The sequence below is a fragment of the Calonectris borealis genome, chromosome 1 (assembly GCF_964195595.1).
Source record: "Calonectris borealis chromosome 1, bCalBor7.hap1.2, whole genome shotgun sequence".
Lineage (NCBI taxonomy): Eukaryota > Metazoa > Chordata > Aves > Procellariiformes > Procellariidae > Calonectris > Calonectris borealis.
In genome coordinates, this window is record NC_134312.1 from 138084480 (window position 1) to 138110888 (window position 26409).

The 26409-nt window shown below is 40.0% G+C and overlaps 1 protein-coding gene across 4 annotated transcripts in view; it reads left to right on the plus strand.

The window, feature by feature from the left end:
• Positions 1-26409, plus strand: part of ARHGAP6 (Rho GTPase activating protein 6) — a 335923-nt gene that overhangs the window by 285459 nt on the left and 24055 nt on the right. For all 4 annotated transcript variants that reach the window (XM_075176314.1, XM_075176331.1, XM_075176323.1 and 1 more), the window contains 4 exons: positions 6648-6719; positions 16339-16595; positions 21496-21691; positions 24878-24933. In XM_075176314.1, the coding sequence (XP_075032415.1) occupies positions 6648-6719; positions 16339-16595; positions 21496-21691; positions 24878-24933 (581 nt within the window). The remainder of the gene's footprint in view (positions 1-6647; positions 6720-16338; positions 16596-21495; positions 21692-24877; positions 24934-26409) is intronic.

Genomic DNA, 26409 nt, shown 5'->3' on the forward strand with positions numbered 1-26409 from the left:
TAAATTGGTATATCACCTTTGCCTTCAGAATAGATGTTGCAGCATCAAAAATCTATTAATACCTGGCAAGCAAATTATGGAGGGTTGATGGTTTTTTTTTTTAAATTTGTATCAGAATCACAAAAGGTTATTGTAAAGTGTTATTTGATTAATAAAACTCAGGTCCCTCTAGGGATGCAGCTTTCTTTTGAAGCAGGAGAGGTTTCCAGCAGTTTTGCCTTCTAGGCAGGTTCCACAGCAACTTAGGAATACTTCCTAGATAAATAATTTAATTCATATATTCAGTATGACTGAATTCTTACTGTTCCCCAGTAAAGAGATTGTGTATAATGCAGGATTTAAACTTCCAGCAGCTGCATCACTTAAACCTGCACATTTGGACTTTGTAATTCTTCCGTGTTTCATTTTAACTATCAGTAATGCCTTAGCCCAAAGGGATTGAAGCCTATATCCGAAGAAGATGCACAAACCGCAGGTTACCAAAGAGTCTGACGGGATGAGGAGCAGAATAAAAAGCACGCTTTTGTCTGATGTTTGTGGGTTTTCTCAAGTGGTGGTATTGTATGCACTGCGTAGTGCCGAGAACATCGCTTCTCGCGCAGTCGGCTTTCCCCACGCCTCACCCAGTTTCTCACCGTTGCCCTGGGAAGGGTTTGGGTTAAGGCAGCGCTCCCGCACAGAGGGCTGCTGCGCTCCGGCTCTGGTCCCGCCTGTGTGCAGCCCGGGGGCAGCTGCAGCCCCTCTGCTGAAGAACGGGCTTTGACTTCAGCTCTGCCCTTTTCACACTGTTTCTTCTGCCATTAACGCATTCAGCGGGAACTTCCCAGAGAGGGAAATGCCGAAGCTTGTTTGCTGCATCAGAGAAAGCAGCACGTAAGAGGGAAGCTGCCTCCGGGCGTGTTTGTAGTGCCTGTGGCGGGCAGCTTGAACCCAGCCCCGTGGACTGAGGTGAGCACGTGTGAGCCGGCTGCCACTGGGAAGGTCATGGCTGCAGCTGTGGGATGCGCTTGAACAAATATAGCTTTTCTCCCGTCAGCTGCAGGCTGACAAGCACAAAGGAGTGCCGATTTAAGTCAAAGTGAAATAAAGAGAGCAACGTACGCCATAAGGAGAAGCAGTGTGAGAAACGGAGATAGTCCAAGGCTTCTGAAGCAGTATAATATGCATCTCTGAGGGAGATCTCCATGTGTGTGTACTGCCAAGGACAGGTTAAAGGGAGAACGAAAGCAACGGGAAATACTTGTGGGCTCAGCCCTTCCCTTTTCATATCGCCTTATGTGCCCAAATCTGTAGCTCCTGGTTCTCCTATTGAAACTGTTTGCCTTCCATCTGTGCTGCAGCTGGCAGTGCTTTGGAAGTTACTGCATGGGGACGGGGCATTTCAACAACAAGTTAATCTAAATAAATATTTCAAGATGGACATTTATAGTCAAGGAAATAGCTAAGTAAAACCAGCACCCTCTTCTTCAGAAGAGCAGCTCTAAGTGTGCGTTCAGAAGCAAATTTGCTTTGTATAGTGACCCGAAGAAGCGACTGCAACCACAAACACAGTGCAACTGTCAGTGAATGAAGTGCAGTCTCATCTTTATTGTGCTCTGTCAACAGAATTTAGCAAGTTTTTCTGATTGCAGAGTCTCTACTGCAGTACGCACAGGCAAGAGAGACTGTAGCTTGACGTTCCGCTCACAGGCCGAGTGTGGGAGGCTGGCACTCGGGAAATGAGTCGCTCTCGATGAGTGAAGTGAACTGAGAAGTCCTCAAGAGAGGTCAAACTCGGTGCTTTGTGGTGCCGTTGGTAGTAATTTTCAAGATGGAATGGATTACACTGTTAGAAAATATATTCTATTTTATTTTTTTTTATTTAAATGTAATTAGATCCAATTACTAATGCCTATAAAGGGAAGATGGCCATGAATATAACTACTATGAAGAAGTATTTTAGAAATCTCACAATACCAACTTTTTCACCCATTTCTGTTTTGATAAATGAGCTATGGGTATGATATTCATAACATAACTCCTCTCTTTATACTGTGTGAAAATAACCCTTAATTGTAGAACACGACAAATTTTCTTCCCACAAGAAACACAATTCTCACAAGCAAAGGAAGTTGCTAATAGATGGGGAGGGGAGTTCTCGTTATTCAGTAACCCCGTAAGCCACAGAAGGTCTCTTTTGTCAAAACCCCACTGAGTTAAATTACTTTAAAGTCTCTGTATGAATTTATAAATAATGTTTTTGATTAACAAAAATGAGTGTCCTTGCATGTAAGTAACATAAAAGGAACATTCATTCGTATAGATAATCCACAAGCCCATGTGGGAAGAAGGTGCTGAAGAATTGTATTTTTGTTACAGGTTCACTTTAAGCTTATTGCCAGGGTACTTTCCATCATCTGAAATCTAATACTATAATAGTCAGTGTCATAAAAATGTCTTAGAAAGCTCAGGTGCTGTTGTACTTTTTGATATATATATTAATTATGAAAAAAAATTGGATTAGGACTTCACAGTATAGTGGCTATTAAGTGATATAATATGAAACTGGTGGCCAAGAGTTCCTGAATGTTAACTCCAGGTGTGCCACTAACTTTATCATCTTGAACAAATTCCCTGTAGCTCATTTGTGATGCTTTTGCTTATGCTGAGCAACACCTATACCTACCAAATAGACACGTTGATTTCCATAACTTTAAAATGAGTAAAGCAGTACTGGAAGTAAATAATAGTAACAGGATTTCAGCCTGCACTCTCTCTCTTTGAATCATATGTAGTGTTGGCAGGTGATCTTGTGCAAAGCAACAGAGCAATCTGTCATGTAAAAAAATACAAAGTTGTCTTTCTTTCCTTTTTTTCAACTTTTAGAGCTGAAATTTATATATCCTCAGCAGGAAAATGGCTTCTTATTACCTGGTTTGTAGAATCCTGGTCTCAGTGAAGCTTAGGTCCTGAAATGGGCTGTACAAAATCTGGGATTTGAGAGTGTAACTGCTAGTTAAATGGTGTTAGTGATGACAGTGTAGATGAATTTCAATGTTAAACCAAAATTTCAAAAGTAATAATCTCAGAAGTCAAACTCCTCAATTCTTGTCCAAAGTTGGTGTATCAGTGCAAATACTCTTGTATTCTGCAGGCTTCATTCACTGACAGAGTCCTAAAAAAATGACCTAATTTTTCAAATAGAAAAGTCTTTTTGGCATTAACTGAACCTGGAAGTGCTTACCACTTTGGAAAAACAGGTCACGGAACAATTTAATATGCACTCAGGAGTTTGATTCTAGACTCTTGGTCTTTTAAATATTCATCATGCTAGTCTTAATATATAGATGCCCAGAGAGTGATGTATGCATTACAGTGAAAAATGCAGCGAACGTATAAATTAGTAAGCATTGAACAAACTGAGTTCATTTCTGAAACAACTGATCGGCACAGCTGCCTAGGCAGATGTTCTTCAGAAGAAACACAATGGGTTAATAAGGAAAAAAAATGCAGCTTCCTTCACTGTGACAGTTGTCTTTTGAGTACTTCTCTTGTCTTGCTAATATTCTTGAGTGGAATCTGTTGGAGGAGCAGTACATTGTTGATCTATAGAAAGAAGACATTAGGTGATAATTGTATACACAAAAGGCTGGATAAAAGTCTAACAGCATTTATCACTTTGTGATAAACATTTCCAAAGCACAAATGAGAATAGCAGGCCATATTTAATAGCACTTTGGGCTGATACAATACTATTTTGCATAAATATTTGCTGATTAATTTTAAAATGTACAGTGGGTATTATGTACGGGTAATAATGCTTTGCCTGTTTCCCAAGAATGCTTTGAATTCTCAAAACATGCTGCAGATAATAAGTACATATTATGAATTGGGTTCATTTAAGATATAAAACTGCTAGAATTGCACAAGTCCTTAAGCACGTTATGAATATTTTAGCAGTGCTTATGCCTGATGTAACCTAAACCAACAATCATTTCAAAACGTATTTATTTTTATAGAATATAGATTGTAATTAATCACGTCTTTTTCTGGGGGAGGAGAACTGGAACTGACCTCCTGGCAGATCTCCTAAGCTTTAGCTTTTCACCGGGATTCCTCTCTATTATTTTCATATGCAACTCTTTTTCTCCTTCAGTGGGGTAAACTCTAAACGTAAATGGATGTAGCTCCACTGCCTTCAGTGGAGCTGCACCCATTTGTCCAAGGTAAGTGTCTCTCCTCTATTGCTCTGCAATCTCTTTCTTTGCTCAGGAGTGCACAGAGTAGGCTCTCTTCTGTATTTTCTGGTTCATCCATCTCCAGAACTGCTTCCTGCTTCTTACATTCTTATGGGTCTGAGCATCACTTGTATCCAAAGTTCAAGGTTTGCAGAGACAAATGCACAAATGTTGTCTCAGCCTGTCATTTACTGAGGAACTACTTCACTGTTGGAGTTGAAAGAATCACCCATTAAGAACAAGGTTCGTGAGAAAGCATTGATAGTTTGGCCCTAGAAGTCGTTAGCCTGTTTTCCATGTGGGATATGAGTGCCATTTGTTCCTGTGTTCAATGTTGAATAGCATTCCTTTTTCCTGTATTTCTGTTATATTTGACTATGCAGCACTGAAACACTCCAGAAGTTGCCGTTGTGTAGTTATAATAGCAAAACACTATATTTTACATCCAGTTTCGACTTTTGTTCTCATTTTTACGTCTCAGTAGACTTCAGTGGAATGTCAGAATATCAATAAATGGGTCTTTGGAGAATAGAGGCTCTCAGACTCCAAAGAAATGTAAGTAATTTATCAAAAGGCTACTGTGAAGCAGTAGCAGAATTTATAACATGAAAAATACTTTGAAAATAATTTTACGTATATATAAAATCAGAACACAATGGTAGTAGGGAACCCTATAAAAACAAGCAGGACTGTCAGGTGTATGTAAGTAGACTACCGACTATTCATATTGCCAAGAAGTGAAAGAAGAATTTTTGCAATAAACTTGGTCTTATCAACTGGAAACGTCAGAAGCTGTGAAAAGACTGGGCATATTAATCAGTCAAAGTATGAATTTGAGTTATGAACTTGTCATGTGGCTACGAAAAAAGAAAATCTAATCTTAGACCGTATCAGGCAATGAATTACCACCATTATACTGCTGAACTCTTGTCTGGAATACCTTATCCATTCTAGCCAGCCTTATTTCAGAGAGATGAATTCTCACCGGCGCAGGTGTGGAAAAAGGGGAATTAACATAACCAGCAAATGACAACCTACCTGAAGAGGCAGGAACTGCCTTTCTGTAGTTAAGTGAGTGCTGGGAGCAAATATGCTCTAAATAAATGCCGAGTGCAAATAGAGTTGATCAAACCACAGTTACATAAGGTAAAAAGAAATGTTAATTTTAAAGTAAAAGGCTATTAACTGGCTATGAAAAAAGTCAGAATTTATCCAGCTGTCTGATAAGTAATGTTCTGGGTATGGCTTGCAAAAGGAGTTGAGGGAAAACTATGGGGAAACAGCTTGTGTACTCTTGTGGCCCCTGATTGCAAAGATGAAAGTTCATCCGCTGCACTCCTCTGTGGTATGTTCCTTGCTGTAAAAGACCACTTAAGACACTGGCTTACATAACTAGAAGAACGTGTTGAGGCAAATTGTGACCTTCTTACCATAAAAGTGAAACACAGATGAGGTGTGTTCATTTTTGAGTTTTTGCCACATTACAAAACCAGTAAGGCAAAGGTACGTTCATTGACCTTTAGCTAGAGTGGTGCCTATATTAGCGTTAGTATTAATCCCTATGTTAGACCCTTTATATTGCTTTGGAACTGAAACAATTCAAAAGGTACAAGTTAAAGCAGGCCCATGTCTTAATCCCTGGTATTTATTGAGACCTAATAAATAAAATGCATTTCTGTTGACTTTTCATTATAAAAGATGCTGCCGAAGGAAATTATGATAGCCAACCTTTTGGCATAATTGTTTCAAGAATGAACCTGCCCACACTGTTGCTTAAAATCTTTGGTCCTTAATACCTTAGTGAAAACTTGGATTGATATATAGGGTGTCAGAACAATAATTTCTCTGAGACTCTAATCCACCTGAACCAATCTGGACATGCTGTACCAAACTGCAGGCTCTCAGTGCGAGTTCAGATCAGATGGGTGACGTGAAGGTGGTCAGCTATCACCCAACTGGTATGACTGGTATGCAGAATTTATCCTGGAGGTTAGTCATCCTCCCTCTCCAGATATTACCTTCAGCTCTACACCTGAATCACAATCTTGTGACCATGGATGAGGGCTAACCAGTACCTTTAGGTTTATGGTACCTTGCTATCAAAAGCATCCAGCAACAAATCTCCATTGTTAAGTGTTCAAAATTAGCTTTCTATTCTGCCACGTGGACTGCATGACCATGCATGTGTAGATGTGCCCAGCAGCATGCAGTGGGATACATTTTGCCACAACCTAGGCGTTTGGGTGAACAAAGCAGCATTCCTTAGGGCTGAAGGACTGTGACAGTCCCTAGCCTTTGTGAAATGTACCCCACGCCCTTCCTGACTCCAAGAGCCGTGGCCATCTCACTCCATGTTCCTACAGCTTGTGCAGCAGTTTGTTCAGCATTCTTTCACTTCACTTCCTTTTTTTTTCTTTTTTCCTCTTACAGATGGACAAAAGAGGAAGAAATCATTAAGAAAGAAACTGGACTCATTAGGAAAGGAGAAGAACAGAGACAAAGGTAAAATAAAATAAGTAGATATTTACTGATCGGGTCTTAGTTTTGCATATCAGCTTTCTTTAGCCTTAAATATATACTTTCTGGACTGGGAGAATGTTACTGAGCTGATGTACTGCCTAGGTATTTATTTCCAAGTTGAAAAATATGTCTTATCTTTCCTATTTGTCATTAGTATAACCCAGATCTCTTCAACTGAAAGTTTATTTCCTGGTAGAAAAGGAGGAGTTAAAGGACCGCATCTTTTCTTCCTTGTTCTTTCTCCCTGTTTTCACCATCCAGTCCGGATAACATGATCCAGTTGTTTACCTGCATTTGCACTCTCCTCTTTCAATTTGCAAAGCATGTGAACCCAGCCCTGCCCAAGCAAGTCAGTTGATTTGCTTTTCTTTTTTTAGCCCTAGGAAAATAGCCGTTGTTTAAAATATATAAATGCTTCAGTGCTACTGATCAGTTGGGTTTTAATAGACTCCACTGACATGGATTTACTCTTACATTTACATGGTTGGACTCTTTTGTTTGGACATTAATCAGCTTTATGGGCCGGGTCCTAATCCACTGGACTTGACCTGTAATTTGCAGCCATTTGAGCTAAGTCTAGACATTGAGATCTGAAAAATGTCTCTGAAATTGCAGTTTTCTGCATGTAGGTAATTGTGCATCTAATCTTGTGTGCTCTCCTGGAAAAGAAGTTCTGGAAAAGTGGCAGTAAAACTCAGTATTGACACCCCAGTTTCAAAAACACACACACAAACACAGAAATTTATAACAAGAGAAGTGATTTGGTTACTCTGATGTTATTGCTTGTAATCTAGTTTGGTAAAAGGATGGAACTTTGAAATTCCATTGAAAAAATGAACATTCCCACTTCAAAGTTACTTTATTTGTCAGGAAGAAAATGCTTGCCTTTTAATTTTTGTTTGTTTGGTGACTTCATCTATGTGATTATTGTTTTCTTGATTTAAACATGGCTATGAAAAATATTTGCATTAATCCTTCTAAAACTGCAAGTCCACTGACACATTTGTTTGGATAAATCCAGTTGCCTCCCATGTCGGGTTGTGAGTAACAAATCTTTCATTTGTTATGAGAATCACTTGATGTAGGACTTGAGTCCACATGCAGAATGAGTCTTTGAGGAAGAGGTTTAATGATTTTATAGCTACCTTTGGGGAAAAATCTATCTTGTACTGTTCCTGTCAATGCATTACATTTGGCTGCAGTGTAATTAATCCGTCGTTATGTTGCTTAGTTTCCTTGATTTTTTCCCCATAGTTCTCCATGCAGTTAAAAGTGCAAAGTAACATAGTTCTGTGCAAAACCTTCTTCACTTTTCAGTGCATTTGCCAGAGAAATGGCTAACCACTTACTGCTTTTTTTTTTTTTAAATGTTCCGTCTTTCATGAATTTTTGAACCACTGAGAGCTTTTATCTTTCCCCCTATATGGGTAGCATGACTTCAGTAGTCTCCTTTGAAAGTTTCTATTTAGAAGCTGTTTTGAAAGTTTAAATACATTTTATCTTTTTATTCTCACATTTTTCATTGCAGTAGCAGATTTTAGCAATAATAAATTGATTTGATAATTCACCAAAGACCTAATTTTGTTGTGTCACCCAAACCTTTGCAATTGCACTTCCACAACTCCTCCAATGCCTCTTTGGTGCTGTGCCTTGAGATGTGATAGCTTCCTTTGGTGATGCATACAAATGCTTATCCCAGAGTTGTTCTTTATTCCTCTAAATTCTCTGTTGCCAAAGATCTTTCAAACAATATTTTTTCTTACATTGCTTTGTACTCTTCTGTGATTTCCTTACATCCTTGTTTTATTTCAGCTGACCTCTGTTTCTGATAATTACACAACCATACTAGTTGAGCACTTACAGATAATATTATTTTCTGCTATTACATTTCTGTTCGGGGATTTTTTTTGTGTGTGCTTCTACCTTGCATGATAGCATTCTGTTAGTAATGATACTCCATTCTGTTAGTAACTTTTGGGATATACTTTCTGTTTTCATTCAGATGGGTTTTCTGAGTGCACTTTGCCATTTAGGCTCAGTAGTTGCCCACAGCAAAGGTCAGCACTTTGTACTTATTCATCCTTGTATATATTTATCTACTTCCTGTTTTTCAGCACTGGTTTTCATCTTCTGGTTAACTGTACCCAAGCATTTTTAAAAATCACTATGCTGATTCTCTTAATTCTAATTCCTTTTTTTTTTCCCCCGTTCTTTTAACTTCAGGCTTTTCAAACATGTACCCCTCTGCTTTTATCCTCTTTCTCCCATCTTCCACTGCCTTATTCTCACTTATAGAGATGTCTTACGTGCTCTCTCCATGTATAAAATATTATAGGAGCACCCTCCGAGGTGAAAATCCCCAGCACTACTCAAACAGCAGAATCTATATTTCTTTCCTTCCGTCAGGATGTCTGTATTGACAGGGGTGTCGGGTTGGTCGGTAAGGGTACAGAGGGCCAGGAAATTGGAAGGAGTCAGATTCCCAACCAGGTTGTGTCAGCAGAGTGAAAAGAAAGCCATGTTGGCTCTTACTTGTTGCCAACGGCAAACGTTGGGCAAAAATAGCCCAGGTAGCAGCATGTGGCGTCCTACTTCTCCGGGTTTCTGTCCATGGTTGTTTCTGGTGTACTCTTCTCTGCCCTACTGAGTTATTAAAGATCATCTGCCCCACAGATGCTCGCTGAGCAGACTCTTAATCCATGACGGCGGAGGGGATGAGCAGCCAGGAAGGTGCCGGGTTGTGCCATGCAGGCCGTCAGCCTGGCACAGTTGGCGAAAGGCGGCTGTTTTCCTGTGGGAAGCAGCAGCACCAGCATCTCCCCCAGCCTCAGGAGTTAGGAGGGACAGCGTCGCCCAACTTTCAGGTGACGAGCTGGCTCTGGAAGGAAAAATGTAAGGCCTCGTGCTGCCGGTCTCCATAAGGATGAGACCGCCGTGCTACATCGCAGCTGAGCCCCACGGGACAGTGGTCTCCATGTCACCAAAGTCAGAGTTAACCTCCCTCGGCGTGTGTGTCACAGTGAGCTGGAAGCATCATTCTGATCCATTCTGTGGTGTTTTTTTAACAAGCATTTCTACCATTTATTTTATAAAGAGTATATCTTCCATTACTGGGCAACCGGTCCAAAACAAACACTCCACACTGTGGACATGGGTGGGCTCACAGAAAAGGCCGGGAGCGCTTACTTATCCACCTGGGCAGGTCCCTAGTCCTCATGCCGGAAAGGAATGCCTTCCTTCTGTTTCTTTTTTTGTTTTTTTTTTTGTGGGATTTTTTTTTTGGTAACTAGTCCAGCTGCACCATTGTGAGAAGGAAACGGCGAGACCAGGCCACAGGACGTCAGGGGGGAAGCAGGGAAGCCGATTTCCAGAACACTTTATGCAGACAAGTTGCACCTGCCTTAATGCAAACAGCATTTCCATCCCTTCAGCATCACTTTTGTAAGCACAGTTGCAGTTTGAAGAGTATATAATTAATTCCAAACATTTTGAGTTTCCTATATCCCAGCCTGGGAGACTCCACATACCAGGACAAGTAACAGCCGAGGGGGCCATGTTGTTAGGTCGTGCCTGGAGTGCGTGTCACCTGAAAAGTCTTTTTTTGGATAGGTAGGCTCCTGGCGGTTAATCCTGACGATCACACAGCACCGTGTGATCCTGTGTGTGGGTTGCAGCCAAAGATCACTGAGATGCGCCTGGCACAGGAAGCCACAGAGGTGGAAAAAAAGGTCACCGTGCTGATCACCAGGGATGCACGGTGGAGACCCTGCTGCAGGGCACACGAGGCGTGAGCCTTGCACAGCTTGTAGTGCGTGCGGTCAGCGTTGTGTCTTTGTGTGTGGGCTGTTCCTGAGAAAGAGCAGGGAGGACTTGTGTCCTTGGTCTTCCCTGACAAACCCTCTCCTTTGGCACTGACGTGCACTGAACCGCCCTAGACTTCCGGGGTTGTTCTCTCTGGAGAGATACCACCTCTCTCCGATTTGTGCCCAAGACTGTTCTCCCTCACCCCACCCCACCAGGTGTCTGTGCTTAAAAAGCATAACCAAAAGGATTTGGTTCCTCATTTCTTCTAGGACTGTTTGGAGATTTAATCACTCCTACTTTAGAACTCGGTCCAATCTGTGGAGTTCTTATTCTCCTAACATCACATTTTATTTAGATGGATCAGTTGATCAACCTGTCTATCTGTTAAGTGAGAGTTTCGGCAAACTGTTACACATCTCAAGGCCAACAAAGACATTAAACTAGAATTGAATGCACTTTAAATGAGATTCATATCTTTATTTTGTCCTTTTTGACAGGTACATATGTTGTCATCTCATTAAAAGGGGAAAAATTCTAAAACAAGTGTTTTTTCAGTTCTTTTTACATCTCCGAGTGACTCACCAGAGCAGGATATAGCAAAACTTGCTGGTTGTAAACAGACGAAACAGGAGACCAACACTCCACCCAGATATTTAAGCAATATTTTCAGCTTCCATCATTCAGTGTCTTTGCTTTTCTCTACCCAGCCTCCTTGTTATTAATGGCCATTATGACTCTCAATCATACTGTTTACATATGTCGCCAAACATTTGTTTTAGCTGCTAACAAACAGTACTCAGGCTGGAGGAGCAGTAAAATGTCAGTGCTGCTTGGAATAAGAAATTCTCAGGATGCTCTGCATGCTGGCGGCCGGGTACTGTTCCCTTACAAATTCACTGCTAATTTTGACAGCAGCAGAATTGGAGCCTTTCGTCTGTCTCCTGCCAGCGACACGGGGGTCAGCGTAAGCATGCCTACTTCGAAAGTACACACAGGCATTCCTGAGAGAGATGCCTCCCAGAAAGGATTTCTCCTAGAAGATTTGATCAGTAAACCAGCTCCATTTTGCCTTGGTTCCAGTAAACCCTACAGGTGAACTGAGAGATCTGCTCAGAAATAATAATCACTTGTTACGTGATTTGTTGAGCAATGGAGAATCATCCCTTTTGCTAGTGTTTCTGTGTGGAATCTAAATACCTGACAGGTTCATCCGTGGGGCCTTAGCAGAGCTGCTGTATGTGCTGGAATTTCTGAGAAAAGGCCTTCCTGGTAACTCTGTGGCATATGCAGATCCAGCAGTAGATGTTTGATTTTTCTTTAGTTCAAAATTCTTGAAAACTCTTCCATTTCACTTCCCAGCCATGCTTAGAAAATTTAGAGGTATTTCTTAAATGTTTGCATTTGTTCTTCAGTAATTCAACCTATCATGATGTTAGAATGCCTTGGCACAGCCTAAGGAGAGAGCTGAATAGATGAAGTTTCTTTTTTATTATAGTTTATCAGAAATGCGTTTTTCTCAAGCCTTTCCAGCACCCCACTGTGCTTTTTTAAAAACTTCAGAAAAGTTTCTCATGCGCTCTAGGCATATGAAAGGTTTTTTTAAGCAACACTCTGTCATATTTTGTGCTAAAGTCAACTAAAGGACTGAAGAACCTCTCACAGGGTTCTACCCACAGAAAAAGCCTAAGTAATTGCAGAGGCTTTATATCACTCCTTGAAGGTCAGTGAGCTCTGACTAGCTGGAGAGGGGAGTTTCAGCCACAGAGCTGATGCTGCGAGAACATTTGTCTTATCTCGAGTCTTCTGGAGTCAGTGCAGGGTTTTGACGAACCTTCAGATGGAGGATTGCCGTTCCCCTTATGGATTGAGGTTTCAATTTTCCTTATTTTCTTCGTTCCATCACTCCCTCTATGGATCCAAAGTAATTCATTTCAGTTAGCAAAACGGAGTTACCCAGTCTGGCTAGCTGGGGAGGTTGACTTAAAGACCCCTTTAAGTTCATTTAAATATCCCTTTTAAAGCGTATTGTTCTCTGAGCTGTCTCCCACTCTGTTCCTATCATTTAAATAGAGGTAGTACAAGCACCTTATTAGATCTTGGTCACAAGGTTTTAGCAGCTCAAAACCAGCACTTAAGCTATACTTAAGAAAAAAACCCCAAAGTGCTAAGGAGACTATCCAAAGTTGCTGTATTGTATGCTGTTCACTTTATTGACATTGAAAGCTTCATTAGGGTCTAGAGTATAGACCTCACTGGTTCTTAATAGACTGCTATGGTTTGTGGGATGCAAACCACAATTTTCACCAGCTGAAACTTCAGAGAAGTCTTCGAAACTATACTTGGATGGGGTGGCATGAGGCCAAGTAAGCTAACCGTATGTGTCAACATCCTGGATATCACCATTTGATTAGCAAAGAGGAGGATTTCTGGTCACTGAAGCTCTTATTTGATCTGTCTGGGAGTTTTTCTGTGCCATGCTGCTTTTTATTAGAAAATGCTGATTTTGCCATCACAGAAAGATTTCTTAGGAACATATCAGTAAGAAACTTTCCTCAGCTGCAAGATGGACTTTCTGGTAAAAGAAATCGTGCACTTCTCCAAAATAGCAAATTGTCTCCTGTGCCAGTAAACACTAAAGAACAGGATGGATCAAAAGTCAAGTCCTTGTACGCTGCTGTTTGGTCTAAGGATATGAGTCTGTGTTTCCACGCTGATTGCCCAGTCTGCCAGGTTGTTTCACATTTTTATACGGTGCTTTCTGCAAAATTTCTTTTTAAGCTGCCCACTCTGATGAGTGAATAAGTGGTCAAATTTTTGTTGGTTTTACAGAGAGTAACTAACTTAGTAGCTCTGGAACTCAGTATATGTACAACAGAGCAAAGTTTTGAGCCTGTGCTCTAAGGAGCATTTCTTCATACAAATGAAACATCTCCAACAGTAGGGATCCCCATCCTACATCAGGAAAGAGGCAGTTGGAGCTTTTAGCTTGATTGTGAGACCAGAGCCTCAAACCTACACATCTTACATCTGAGTCAGTGCCCTTTCTCCCCCATCAATTGATTGCTAAAACTTTGCATGACTACAACTCTTATTTTTTTAATGAATCTGAAATGTCAGAAGGGCTAGCATTCACTGTAATGGACATGACATTACCTGTCCAACAACAAAATTGTTGGGATTGAATACTTCTGAAGAGTAGTGGGCAAAACATGCTCCCCCCCATCGACCCCAACGGCACACACACACACACTAGTTTTGGTGGGAACTTCAGGCTGTAGCTAATCTGCAGAGGGTGCAAGCAATTCTCTTAATTTCAACAAACGAGCAAAAAGTTACTGTTTTTTGCCAATTCTTTAACGTAATTACTACTGCCAGCCAGCATCACTTCCATCTGTATTTAGTCTGAAAATCAGCCAGTTGGTTTTCATCCAGTTCCCCATCTCTGCCAGACATTGAGAAATCGGGCAAGTGGTTCATGTCCTCTGAGAAGGAGGCCTACAGCAAAGCAGCAGAGGTTCAGTGTCCTTTCACTGCTACACAGGCACGTTGAGCAAAAGCAATTAAAAACCTAGCGTCCCACACCTGAGGGTTTTCAAGGAGGAGCAACACCTACCTCAAAATACCAGCCTTTACATAACAAAGTCAGGGAGAGGGTCATTTTAATGAAATTGCTTTAATGAAGCAGTGCTGAGATCTCATCTCCTGCTGATCTTGTCCCAGTTGATCCTAGTGCTGTAGGATCAACGGCATCAGCATGCTGTTGGGCATCACTGGGCTACATACTGCTGTCCCATCCCAATTTGAAGCACGAGTGTCTGTAAGCCAAAACCAGAGAAATATTTCATGCTCAGGATTTAATTTGGCTCAGGGGCTTTTCTCAGGAAGTGTTGTAGAAGGGCAGATAAATAGGGATGATGGAGGTATAACAAAGTACTTGGTTAGACAGCCAGAAGGGGAGACATGTTGCATATGTGTGTTTCAAGTTTGTGGACTTAAATGTTCATTAGGAAGGTAATTCAGAACAGTAAAAGTCTTTAATACTAATACTCTCATCATTTTATAGGCACACTCTGCTGGGTACAGGAGGATCGGGTCTAACTCTGGACTCCTGGAACTGGCAATCCCCGCATTGCTTGATACTCATGTGATGTTCTTTCTTGTTCTAAATTAAATGCAGATGGTTTTAGATGTCATTCTACTCACAGGTCACCTCCAGACTTGCTTGATATGTGAGGCTCTGCTTCCTGATTTAGTTTCGTCTGGACACCAAAATTAGTTCATGTCTTAACATTTCATACTTCTAAAGAGCAGTAATGTTTCTCACCATATCAGAACAACAGGCCCTTGTCTCTTCAGTATGATAGGCTAATAGTGTCCTCATTCAAGATTCATAAAATACACTCTTCTTTTCAATGCCTTACTTTAATCTTAATGATAATGCAAGCCTAGATAAAATTTTAAAGTGTCATCAAAGATATAGTCTGACTTTAAGTCCCAGGAGAAACTTTGGCCTTCAATCATTTAGACGATTGTGGCAAAAGAGAGGAAGAGTATATAAGGATTTTTTTGTTTGCTTTTTTGTTGTTGTTGTTCCTTTTTTCATACTTAAAAAAAAAGGTTGCTTTTAATCTCTGGTGCTTTATTTATTCCTGATACAGGCAGGTCTGAAGCTGGAACCTAGTGGAAGTTGCACACATTTTCACCAGGATGAACAGAGTCAATAGCTATTTTTTCATTCCATTTGAGCATAAAACAGTTCTGGCTGGCAGTCTGGCCCAATGGTTTTGGTTCTACTAATCTCAGATAGGTGTAGATTTGAAACTTAATGACGAGAATGTCAATGTTTGTTGTTGTTGGCTGAATCACTGTAGAGCATTTTTCTGTTTTGTGAAGCATTTGAGCATTGCCCCCCACAGCAAGGGGGTTGGACTAGATGACCTTTAAAGGCACCTTCCAATCCAAACTATTCTATGATTCTATTTTACTTTGAGACCTGAAGTATATGCTGGTTTTGTACATTACAGTTATACTGATGTGGGATGGGATTATGTTCTTTTTGTTAATTGAGAGAAACCTGTATTCTCCTGTATTTCTATATGTCCATATATATTTTTGTACTGTTGCAAAGGACCTTTATACTGATATACCACTCTTAAACTGGTTAAATCTTACCAGTATGTTAAAGCGGTATAGTTCTTGTATATAATTAAAACCATATCCTTGAAGGCTTAGTCTGAATAGTGGATGCACTTACACACTCCTACAGGTAGGTGCTACCCTCCTGACCTGTAATGAGACCCATGCCTGTGCCTGTACCCCTTGACTCTGGTGCCCTGTAGCATTTGTGAGAAAGAAACCCGGTGAAGGGGTCTGAAACATGAGAGAGCTGTGGCACGGTCCAGCTAGGCTCCCCAGTCTCAGGATTAGGTTACTGGAGCCTCTGATGGCCCTCTGCACCATCCAGATGTAGCCACTTCCACTTCAGTGGAAGTTAAGATCTTAATTAGATCTGTTCCCAGTTGATTTTCCAAGATTCCGTGTGGTATATCTTGCACGATCCAACTGGAAACAGGATTCAGATAGCATGAGCTACAATTGCCTGGCATGTCTCCACTATTATTTTATTGTTTCAATTGTTTATTATTATTATTATGCAGTCCAGTACCTCATTGGAATTATTATGTATTTAAAGGGACTTCAGATTGTTTTTCTTTTTAACAGCTTAATACTTAATTCTTTTTGTACTAAATAAATATCAGATGTTCAGTAAATACTAATTTTTTTGTTGTTGTTGCAGAATTTATTCCCCAGGCTTTTGGAATGCCCTTGTCCCAAGTGATTGCTAATGACCGGGCCTACAAGCTCAAGCAAGACTCTCAGAAAGAAGAGCAAAAAGATGTTTCAGATTTTGTGGCCTTCCTCTTGCCGTTTGGAACTAAAAGGCAGAACAAAGAACTTTCAAGCAGTAACTCATCTCTTAGCTCAACCTCAGAAACACCGAACGAATCCACTTCTCCTAACACACCCGAGCCAGCGCCACGAGCAAGGAGGCGTGTAAGTAGACCCATGACAACGTGGTGCATGCCAGTAGCTCCAGAGGGTCTAGCCGGAGTAGAAAGAAAACTGTTGTGTCTGTGGATTGTGGAACTTTTCTTCTGTCCTGTTCGAACAGTGATTTTTTTTTAAGGTGGAAGTTGGCTTGGTCAATACCAGAAAATTCTAAGTGTAGCGGAAATCTTCTTTCTTTGGTGCTGGTGGGAAAAGGTCATATGGACTATGTAAGTCTTACAGATCCCAAAGTGAGAGAGAGATTATTTAGAAGTCTTCCTGTTCACTTCCTTTATCTATATCCTTCTGTTTAGGTCTTAGATTTAACAAATTCCATCCGTCTTCAACCTAATTTTTTCAGCTGGGGAAGACTAAACATCTGTGATTGGTATATATGTATGCTTATGTTAATTTAACTCCACAAACTTGGAAGTAAATCTAACTATTAATCCCTTTCCCAATATTAATAAAAATCCCTGTGGCCTAATTCTGATCATGTCCTCAGTGGTAAGAAAGAAGTTGTCAAAGTAAATTTGTACCAGGCTCTTCAAAGGAAATTTCTGCATACAGGTTATGAAAATGCCTTTGGGAGCAGAACACAATGCAGTGGTTTGGGTTGAATGTTGATCCTTCATGTAAGATAGGTACCTCGTAGACCACTTATTTGCAGGGTTCTGTTCCTTGTAAGTAAATTTTATGCTCTAAGCTTTCCAGTTTTCCAGTATTGCAGCTAGTAACAGTATTAGAACTTTTTTTTGTTACCATGGGATAGAGGTTCTAAAATTACTGCTTTTTAATTTCATTTGCAATGGAGGGAGAAAAAATGCATAATAAAATACTTTCAATAAAAACCCCTGTTAAGTAATCTGAGAAGGAATTTGAGGTACAAGAACAGACTGTGGAAAATAAAATATTTTCTTAGGATCCTCACCTTTTTATCCCTAGGATGAAACCTGCTTTTAGGGAAATGCTATGTAGGACTCTTCAAGCCACGGTGTTAAGAGGGGTAGAACTGGCGTAAATTGCAAATTAAGAGAAAACTGAAGAGTCCCATGACCTGCCTTCTTTCCCTCTAGCTGTCAGCTGAAGTTTATACTTGAAGTGTCTACATTCTGTCTGCAAATAGCTGAGGGGATGATACTTGAAGATGTTGCATTCTTACATACGCATAATGCGCATCTATTGGCCTGTCCAGACCATACGAACAGGCAGTTGTGTTCACACAAAAGTGCAAAGTACACTTGAATATAAGTGTGAAGGCAAAGCCACCAACTTCCTTCAGAATTTGGCATAGGCGGTGACAAAAAATAGAAATTCATCATATACACCCATTGGCTTCAGAACCTGTTTTCATAAGAGGGAAAGATAATTCACGTGTCCAGATATGGGTCATCTGCTGTTCTTTTCACAAAGTGTGGTAAGATCTCAGACATATATTTGACCAGCCAGCAAGCAGAAGGAACCTGGATCCTTTGTTACATCCGAAGGATAGAGCTCCATCGGGACCAAGTTCTTAGAAACCTGTGGGGATTTTGCTTGTTCGGTTTGGTTTTTTGTTAATACCAGCATTGCAGCTTTCAGGGTGTTGAATTTGAGCCTGTATTCCATAGTCATGAGGATGCAGTAGCACATGGTTCACCTACAGAGAAGTAAGAGTAGACTAAGGTGGGCGGTGTGACGTGGAGGTAGCTGGCATTTTCTCTCGGGAATAACCTCAGTTATTCAGTAATGTACTTCATGAATTGTCAGTTATTTAACATTAATATCAAGTCATGTCCCATATCTTGTCTGTCTTTGGCCTTTATACTTCTGCTTATCAGTGTACTTACTCCTCTGAGGTTTTTTAGGGGATGGTAAGGAAGCCTGCACTTGCCTTTTATCTCTTGAACAGTGTTGCACTGTTTATTTTCAACTGTATCAAAGCAAATGCTTAAAAAAAATTTTTTTTTAAAATGATTCATCTGTAGGTCAACTGATGCAATCAGTTTCTCATACAAATGCTGCACAGGCACCTGGAGTGCAGTCCTCTTAAATTTAAGTTGGAAGGATTATTTATCACTGTACCATTCACTTCTTTGCAACTGTGTCATTCACTTTTGTGTATTCCAGTGAGTCTTCAAACACTCAGCTGAGGCTTTCAGTAAGGGATATAAGGTAATGCTGGCTGCAGAGCTCATGTTACGAGTGCTGTGGTTATCCCTCCCCCAAGAGCTAGACAGAGATCACTGTTGCTGCATTTTCTGTGTAGGATTTTTGCCCAGCAGTTAGAAGTTGAGACCCTGGTCATCCAGCAAGGCACCTTCTGTGTGCTTATTATAGAGAATATTCTGACTCTCTGTTAATATATTATTTTTATATATATTATACAGCCAAAATTTATTCAAGTATCAGGAGCTCAGTCATACTGCTTTACTACTCAAATAGCATAATATATGGAATAAAAATGGATCTGACATGGATAGTACTTGATCCCATGCATACTCTGTAATATTGCTCATCTTTTCAAAAGAGAAAAGCCTTCTATAACCCTTAAAAAGTAAAGAAAGGCTTCATCTGACCTTCATTCCACACCTGTCCCTCTGGCTTTCATTTTCTTTTGTTCTTTCCATCACCTTTTTAATCTCCACGTTCCTTCATGCTTCTGTGTGCTTAGCTTAAGACTTGCCCAGTTTACTTAGATTTTGAGCTTGTCATGGTGGAGCAGGAACTGGTATCCATTATGTGCAAAGGTAGTGACTAGTAGATGGACCTTGATTTTTCTTTGGTTGCTGGGCATTGCAGTCCTAGTAGCGCTGTGTCTGTCTTAATAGTCCTGGAGTATGGGCAGCAATGTGCATGATCTCCTGCATCGTTCCTCAGCAGTCATATAGGTCTGGCTGAGCCCAAACTAATAGGTCTGGCTGAGTTTGAGCTGGATCCGTGGAGTATGTTGGTATTGTTTTCCTGTGCACGTCGAAATTTAAAATCAGAGCTGGCCTGGACTTGGTATTGCCAAGCAGTGCTCTATTTCAGCCACTGAACTCAAGGTCACTCTTCCTAAAGCCAGCTCAGTGCCCCAGTTAATCCACAACTTTGATAAAGTGCCCAAGGATAATGGCGAACTGACTGTATTTACATCTATTTTAGGGACCTGAATCCGACTTAAGTGACTCTGTGATAATAATGATTCATGAGGTGAGGATGCTTTGCAGACAGGGAAGGACCAGTAAAAGAGGGCATCTGTCGTACAGGAACTGCCTGGGAGCTGCAGCGGTGAGGATGGTGTGAGGATTTTCAGTGTCAGTCGACTAATTTTGGTGTCTGAAAGCCCAGACTCTTAAAAACAAAATAGAAAGATTGTTCAGTTGGAATTTTACACACACGGATCATAGCCAGAGTTTCTTGTTTGGGTTTGGGCTTTTTTTTTTTGTTTACTTTTGGCGGGAAATGGTAAAGGGAATCAAGCAAATGTATTTCTGAGACATCAGAAATCAGGGTCAAAGTTGCATTCTAAGGGGTCTAGTAATTGTTTAGAGATGTGGGTCCAAACAAATCTAAAAACTTCACTGTGTTTTATTTATAAGTCTTCCATGAGTTATAAGAAACAGAACTATACCTGATAAGTTAGATGCTTTTTTTTTAAAGATATTATGAACTAAAAATTTTAAAATTCATTTGAAATCTCTGTGGACTTTGTATGAGTTGTCGTCTAGGAATCGGAAATCTTTGTAAAGTTCAGTTGTCTAGGCTGATGGAAGAACATACTTCTAGAGCTTGAAATTCCCTATCAGTTGTACAGGTCTCATTTAATAGACATAGAGATCTCACCAGCAGTCTATGAAATATCTGTCAGCAGAACAGTGTGCTTTTAAGAAATTAGAGTTGTCAGCAAAGTTTTGATTCGGAATTTACATTTTCTTCATTATTTCTTAGGATGACATGCTGGATCCCTGTACAGTACATTTTGTATTATGGTAAAATGTATCCTTCGTTTCAGAAAGCGAGAAAATAATTTACAACAGATACTTATAATGAGAATTAAACCCGAAATTTTTCTTTTTGTTTTATTATTATTTATAAGCCTAGATATCCCCTAAAATGTTTTTGCCTGGTAAGTTTAATAACAATTGAGGGAAATGATCATTTTGAAGTGACAGTGATCTTGTGTTTGAAAAAAAAAATCTTATTTTTCACGTGTGAACATTGAAACATGCCATAAACCTCCTGCTGCTTGTTCTGCTTTATCTTTTGCAGACTGTTTGAACTTCTGTGCCTTGCTGTAATCAAAACATAGTTTTCAAAGCTTTCATTGGAACTTTAATGATTTTAAAATATTAAGATGCATGAAGTAGAATTATCTAAAAAATATTACCCCTCTACTTCTCTGGTGTGTCTTTGTTCTGTGATAACATGGGATTATTTCAATCTCTGCAGTTGTGTGTATTTGTAATTAGTTAACTGTATGTGGTGTATGGTTGTAAACCTATTTGCATCATTTTCACTGATACAATGGCCCAAGCTGCAGGAGAAGTAGGGAATCAGGTTTAAAAATATGTATATATCTTCATGCACATAAATATTGTACTGCTGAGGTGCACACACAGACAATGATTCATCCTTGTCCTGCAGTATGTGCAGACTTAAAACAATAAAAAAGTGTGCCGAGTGAGTGGAAAGCATTTAGTTTTTTCAATACCTAATTTGTATTCCTTGTAGTATGGTAATAATAGTATTGGCATCATTGTGATTTTCCTCATCCATTACACTGGTATTATAACTTCATTAATTTACAAAAACCGTGTAGCAAATTGTATTTTTATATTAGTTTTTTTAAAATGCAGGTAGGCAAAAATCTTTGTTAGATAAGATCCTGTGGCATTTAGATTTCTCCAGCCGTACTGATTGTTCATGTGTGTATATTTTACAGGGCGCGATGTCTGTGGACTCTATTACAGATCTTGATGACAATCAATCACGATTGTTAGAGGCTCTCCAGCTCTCTTTGCCAGCAGAAGCCCAGAACAAGAAGGAAAAGGCAAGAGATAAAAAACTAAGCCTGAACCCTATTTACAGGCAGGTTCCCCGGCTTGTAGATAGTTGCTGCCAGCACTTGGAAAAGCATGGTAAGAATATTTCATTTTCCCAGGAGTGGCAGATATATTTTTACTATAATATAAATAAATGCGTATTTTGAGAAGCAAGCCTACACTTCCAATTGCAAGGACATCTTTGAAAGTCAGACACTTTCCTTCCTATTTTGCCTCTTCCTAAAGATACTGTCTCACAAATAATTACTTAGATGATATATTCCAAACTAAGGATCTATGCTATGAGCTTGCAAACTGGCCCATACAGCACAGGGGAGGAGATATTTCCTGAAGGTCATTCGTCTTGTACTGGAGTGCTCAGCTCTGCAGGAACGGCTCTTCACACCCCAGGGGTTTACCCATACCTTGAGAATGAAAGTCTGAAATGTGCCAGTCAGCCTGGAGTCATTCTTCACAACCAGTGGATCTTAAGGTGTAAGAGCTAAATTAACTGTTTATAATACAGTGCAAGACTTAACAAGAAACAGCATTTGAAGATAGAGGCTCAGAGAAACAAAAAAATCCCATGCTAAATTATATTAAGCTCCAAGAAGCTTTCTCCTGTTCACTACAGGGCTTGCAGGCTGGCTATTCAGTTTGTCCCTGGCTTCAGTCCTCCTGACCAGCCTCAGGCTCAGGCCTGCTCTCTCCGAAGGGAATTATAAACTCCTGCCAATATCCTTCTCATGACTTCATGATCGTCCAGACACAAACCTCCCACCAGCTTTATATAATGCAGAAACAATAGTTAATCAAGGTATCTGTTCAACATCTCTCCCAGTGTATCTTAGTCTTGTAAAGATTTTTAATGAGAATTGAAATAACTTGGCCACAGCAAGACGGAGTTACCACACGGCCAGATAGTAAACAAACCATTAAGTAATGGTGACTGCAACACCAAATGATGCATTTGATGCCTAATTTGACTAGAAAGAAATCATTTACTGACTCTGAATGAAAGGCTTTTGCAGATGAGAGACTGCAATTTAAACAACAGTGCTAAGCTTTTATAATACATAACTGAAAACCATGTTGCTTACAAATATATAAAGGAAAACTGCGAAAAAGAGTCACTGTTAGCCTTCTACAGAGGTTAGATACCATGGCTGACAAATAAGTGTGGGGATGATTAAGTTTGAGATTAATGACTTCCGTCCCTTTACACAAGGGTAGCAGAGTTTGGAGAACATAAAAGTGTCTGAGTCAGCCGAAAAAGCCATCCAGCTGAGTATCCTTTGGATACTGTGATTTTATGTCACTTGAACATCTTGTGATAAACTTTTGTAATCCATTTAACCCACTGTCATAACAGATTCTTTTCTATACAACATTCTTTACTAAAATATTTGCTTTACATTAAAGTTTCCTTTTAAAGAAAGTTTATGATGGTTTTCTGTGCATTTTCTAAGAGTGCACTATAGTACCCCACGACACAATAATCTGAGATAATGTGGGGCAAATATTGATGTTCTTCAATTTTCAGTTTAATCTGCCGTCCACAAAACAGTCATCAGGATTGGTTGACTTTGAGAAATTTAAAGATTGCAGAAGATGGACACTACTGTTTGCTCGTTGGTTTTAGGGATAACAGAGGACTTTCTGTTCTAGCAACAATCCTGTAGCAACATCATTCCAGGCTATATGATGGACCAAGTTTCTGATTCTGAAAATACTTGCCTGTATGCATAAGTCCTTCAGGCCAATTTTTCAGCAGCAAATCACCTACGGGTTTCTCACGAATGCTTTAAGTTATCATTTTGAACATTATATGACAAAAATGGTTATGTTTTTAGCCATAAAAGCCCCTGGCCTTGATCACCTTCCCTGTTTTCCCTGGGATCATGTCCCAGAGTTGTAAAGGCTTGACTTCCTGCAGATCTGCAGTGTAAAACAAACTGTATGTTTGTGCAGGAACTGGTAACCAGCCTCCAGTTTTTGCCCAATATGAGTATCTCCATCTCAGATGATTCCCTGCCAAAGTTCCTGGGTTTACTAATTGCTATTCCATCAATGTAATTTTCTGTTAACCAAAGATAGAAGAATATTTGAAGAGGTGTCATGTTGAGACTAAAAACTAAAAGGCAGAATCCTATCTGAATTTCTCTGATGAAAATCTGCAACTCCAAACACCACTGCGAAGCTACACGTCTCTAGCAAGCAAGTGTAGCCTCATGGCTGTCAAAAGGCGTTTGTTTTGCAAGGTTATTTTACATCTCCTGTATGTCAGTAGAGAAAATGAATGTTGCAGACTAGCCTTTGTTAGACCGTAAACTTTTCAAAGCTTATAGAGAATTTCATCCCTTTTGCAAAAAACGTCTAACTGTGTAAAATGATATTATGTACACAGCTGCTTAAGTCTTTAAGATTTCCACTCACATTCTCATTGCTAAAGACCATGTCACCTCTAAGGTAACATTTACTCTGAAATTTTTCAGTTTCTGTTACTCGGCAAAGTATGTCCATTCAACAACTACATTATTGTTTGTTTGATATTCTGGTAGTATCTACAGGGCTAGAAGAAGGTTTGAACTGATTTCTTATAGAATAGCAGGCAATACCCATTTCCAAATCACTTTAAGTCTAAATGACACAAGAGGCACACCTTCTGCACTTTGCCTGAAGTACAACAGTATTTCTTTATAGCTTTCCCTCTATATAATAGCTGTTCCTACCCTATAAACTGCACACAACTCCCAGGTGGAGTTCTTCCCTCTCATAATCTGCCTGAGTGCCCTAATTCTGTCCCTTTGAAGGAAGCTCTCAGCTTTGTCTTGACAGGCACTATAGAGCCAGCAGGTAACCCCGAACACCACTTGCTTCCTGTATCCAAAGACACAGTTCAGTGCCCAAGTATTTAGTTATTTTATTGCCTGTTTCCTTTGATGTCAGTCCTGGAAGTGCCACCTCCAAACACTGAGCAGTGCCTCACTCCGCATACCTCTGTCCCTCACAGAGTAGCAGTGGCACTACCAAAATGGCATCACAAGAAATGTCACAGAGATACCGTTTTGCAGATTAGGTGATGTGAGGTCCTTAAAAACAACCCCTTAATCCAAGACAACTGAGTTCTGTCTCAGCGTGGTAAGTACAAGTTTGCAGAGAAATACATTGTGGTTTTTTAATTCTTTTAAGTACCCACATAGCCCAGATTGTTTTGGTTCAATGCAATTTTCAGCAGAAAATTAAACAATAAAACAGTTGTCTGATGTGCTACACTTGCAGGTCTCCAGACAGTAGGAATATTCAGAGTTGGAAGCTCAAAAAAGAGAGTAAGACAGGTGAGTGGATATGGATACACTTTTCCCTCATCAGCTATGATACAAACAAACCTGCTTCCTTTCTCTTAAGTGATTTCCTCCCCATCCGTCACCTGGTGAAATTCCAGCTTTCTGGGTCAGTGACTTTACTGGTTTTTTGATGGCCATTTCCAGTCATCTTTTACATCTGGTGAAATCCTTGTCAGGTTCTCAGCAGGTTAACAGTCTCTCTATGTTTTGCTCTGCAGAAGTAGCACAGGATTGGAGATCCAAATAGACTACAGTGATGAAATTTTCCAAAGGTTACACTGTAGGGAAAAAAAAATCTTGGCTCCTAGTTTCATCTCAGAAACAGCTGAAGCTCCCAAAGTAAACCCAAACTGTAAATCTTTTTTGGAAAACTCACAGTATGAGAAAATATGCAAGTACAGAACAATCTCTTTGACCCTTAAATCACTGCTCCTAAACATCACCTTTGTTTTACCCCTGTTAAACTTGAAGGTCAGAGCAGACCCATCCAAGTCATAGTCTCAGCCAAATGTTGAAAAAGCAAAGATAGTGTACAGTTAGGTTCCAAAGATAAAGTCAGAAGTGGGTGTTTCCTCGGCCCTAGATGTTGCATTGTTATTCCCAGAAGTTGGGAATACACGTTGAATTAGAGCAGTAGAGAATAGTGCTTAATGGTTGCATGATGCTTAGGGAGAGGATGAAAAGTTACAGGAAAAGCCCCCTGCCAGGAGGTACAAGACCAAAAAGATCAAATAGAAAAAAGCAAAAGAAAGCTTGACTGCATCTGGTCCCAGAAATAATAGTTCTTTGTTACAAAAACTACACAGTATAATGTTTGGCGCTCTGGAAAGTTACCTTGAGTAGCTAAACTGACTTGATTCTGGCTGGTAGGACAGTATAGCCTACTGATTTGTAGTTTATTCTATCGCAGTTTGTATTGCTGAGTGGCTGGTGAAACACAAAGCTAAAAACATTCACGGTCTGCAGAGGCAGTTGTTAGATCAACCCTGAACTAGATAAAGTATTGAAAAGTAAGTTGCCTGTCATTTGCATTACAGGCTTCAATGTCAAAACATATATTATCATTCAGGGGTGAGTACAATTGCATCACACCTCTGGGGAAGAAGCAGAGGGCTTGTATCATTTTCTTGTAAACTAAGCCTTACTTCAAACATGAATGACTTTCACCAGTTTTTCTTTTACTGTGTTTTCAAAAGCGAAGGAAATCAAGAGGTTTGGGTATTTACGTATTCTGTTACATGGACTAATTTATTGAATTAGGTGAACTAATATATTTCATTAAACAACATGGAAGCATCAGCTTGGCCCTTGCAGTTACAATAATAAATGCTGTCAACATGAACACATGGGAAAGTCTGGATTCAATTAAAATTCCACTCATTTTCTGAACCATGGAAAGCCAAACCCAGTACTCAGATTTTGGTGTGCTTTTGCAGCTGTTCATTAGTTTTTCGTGTGTAGAAAGTA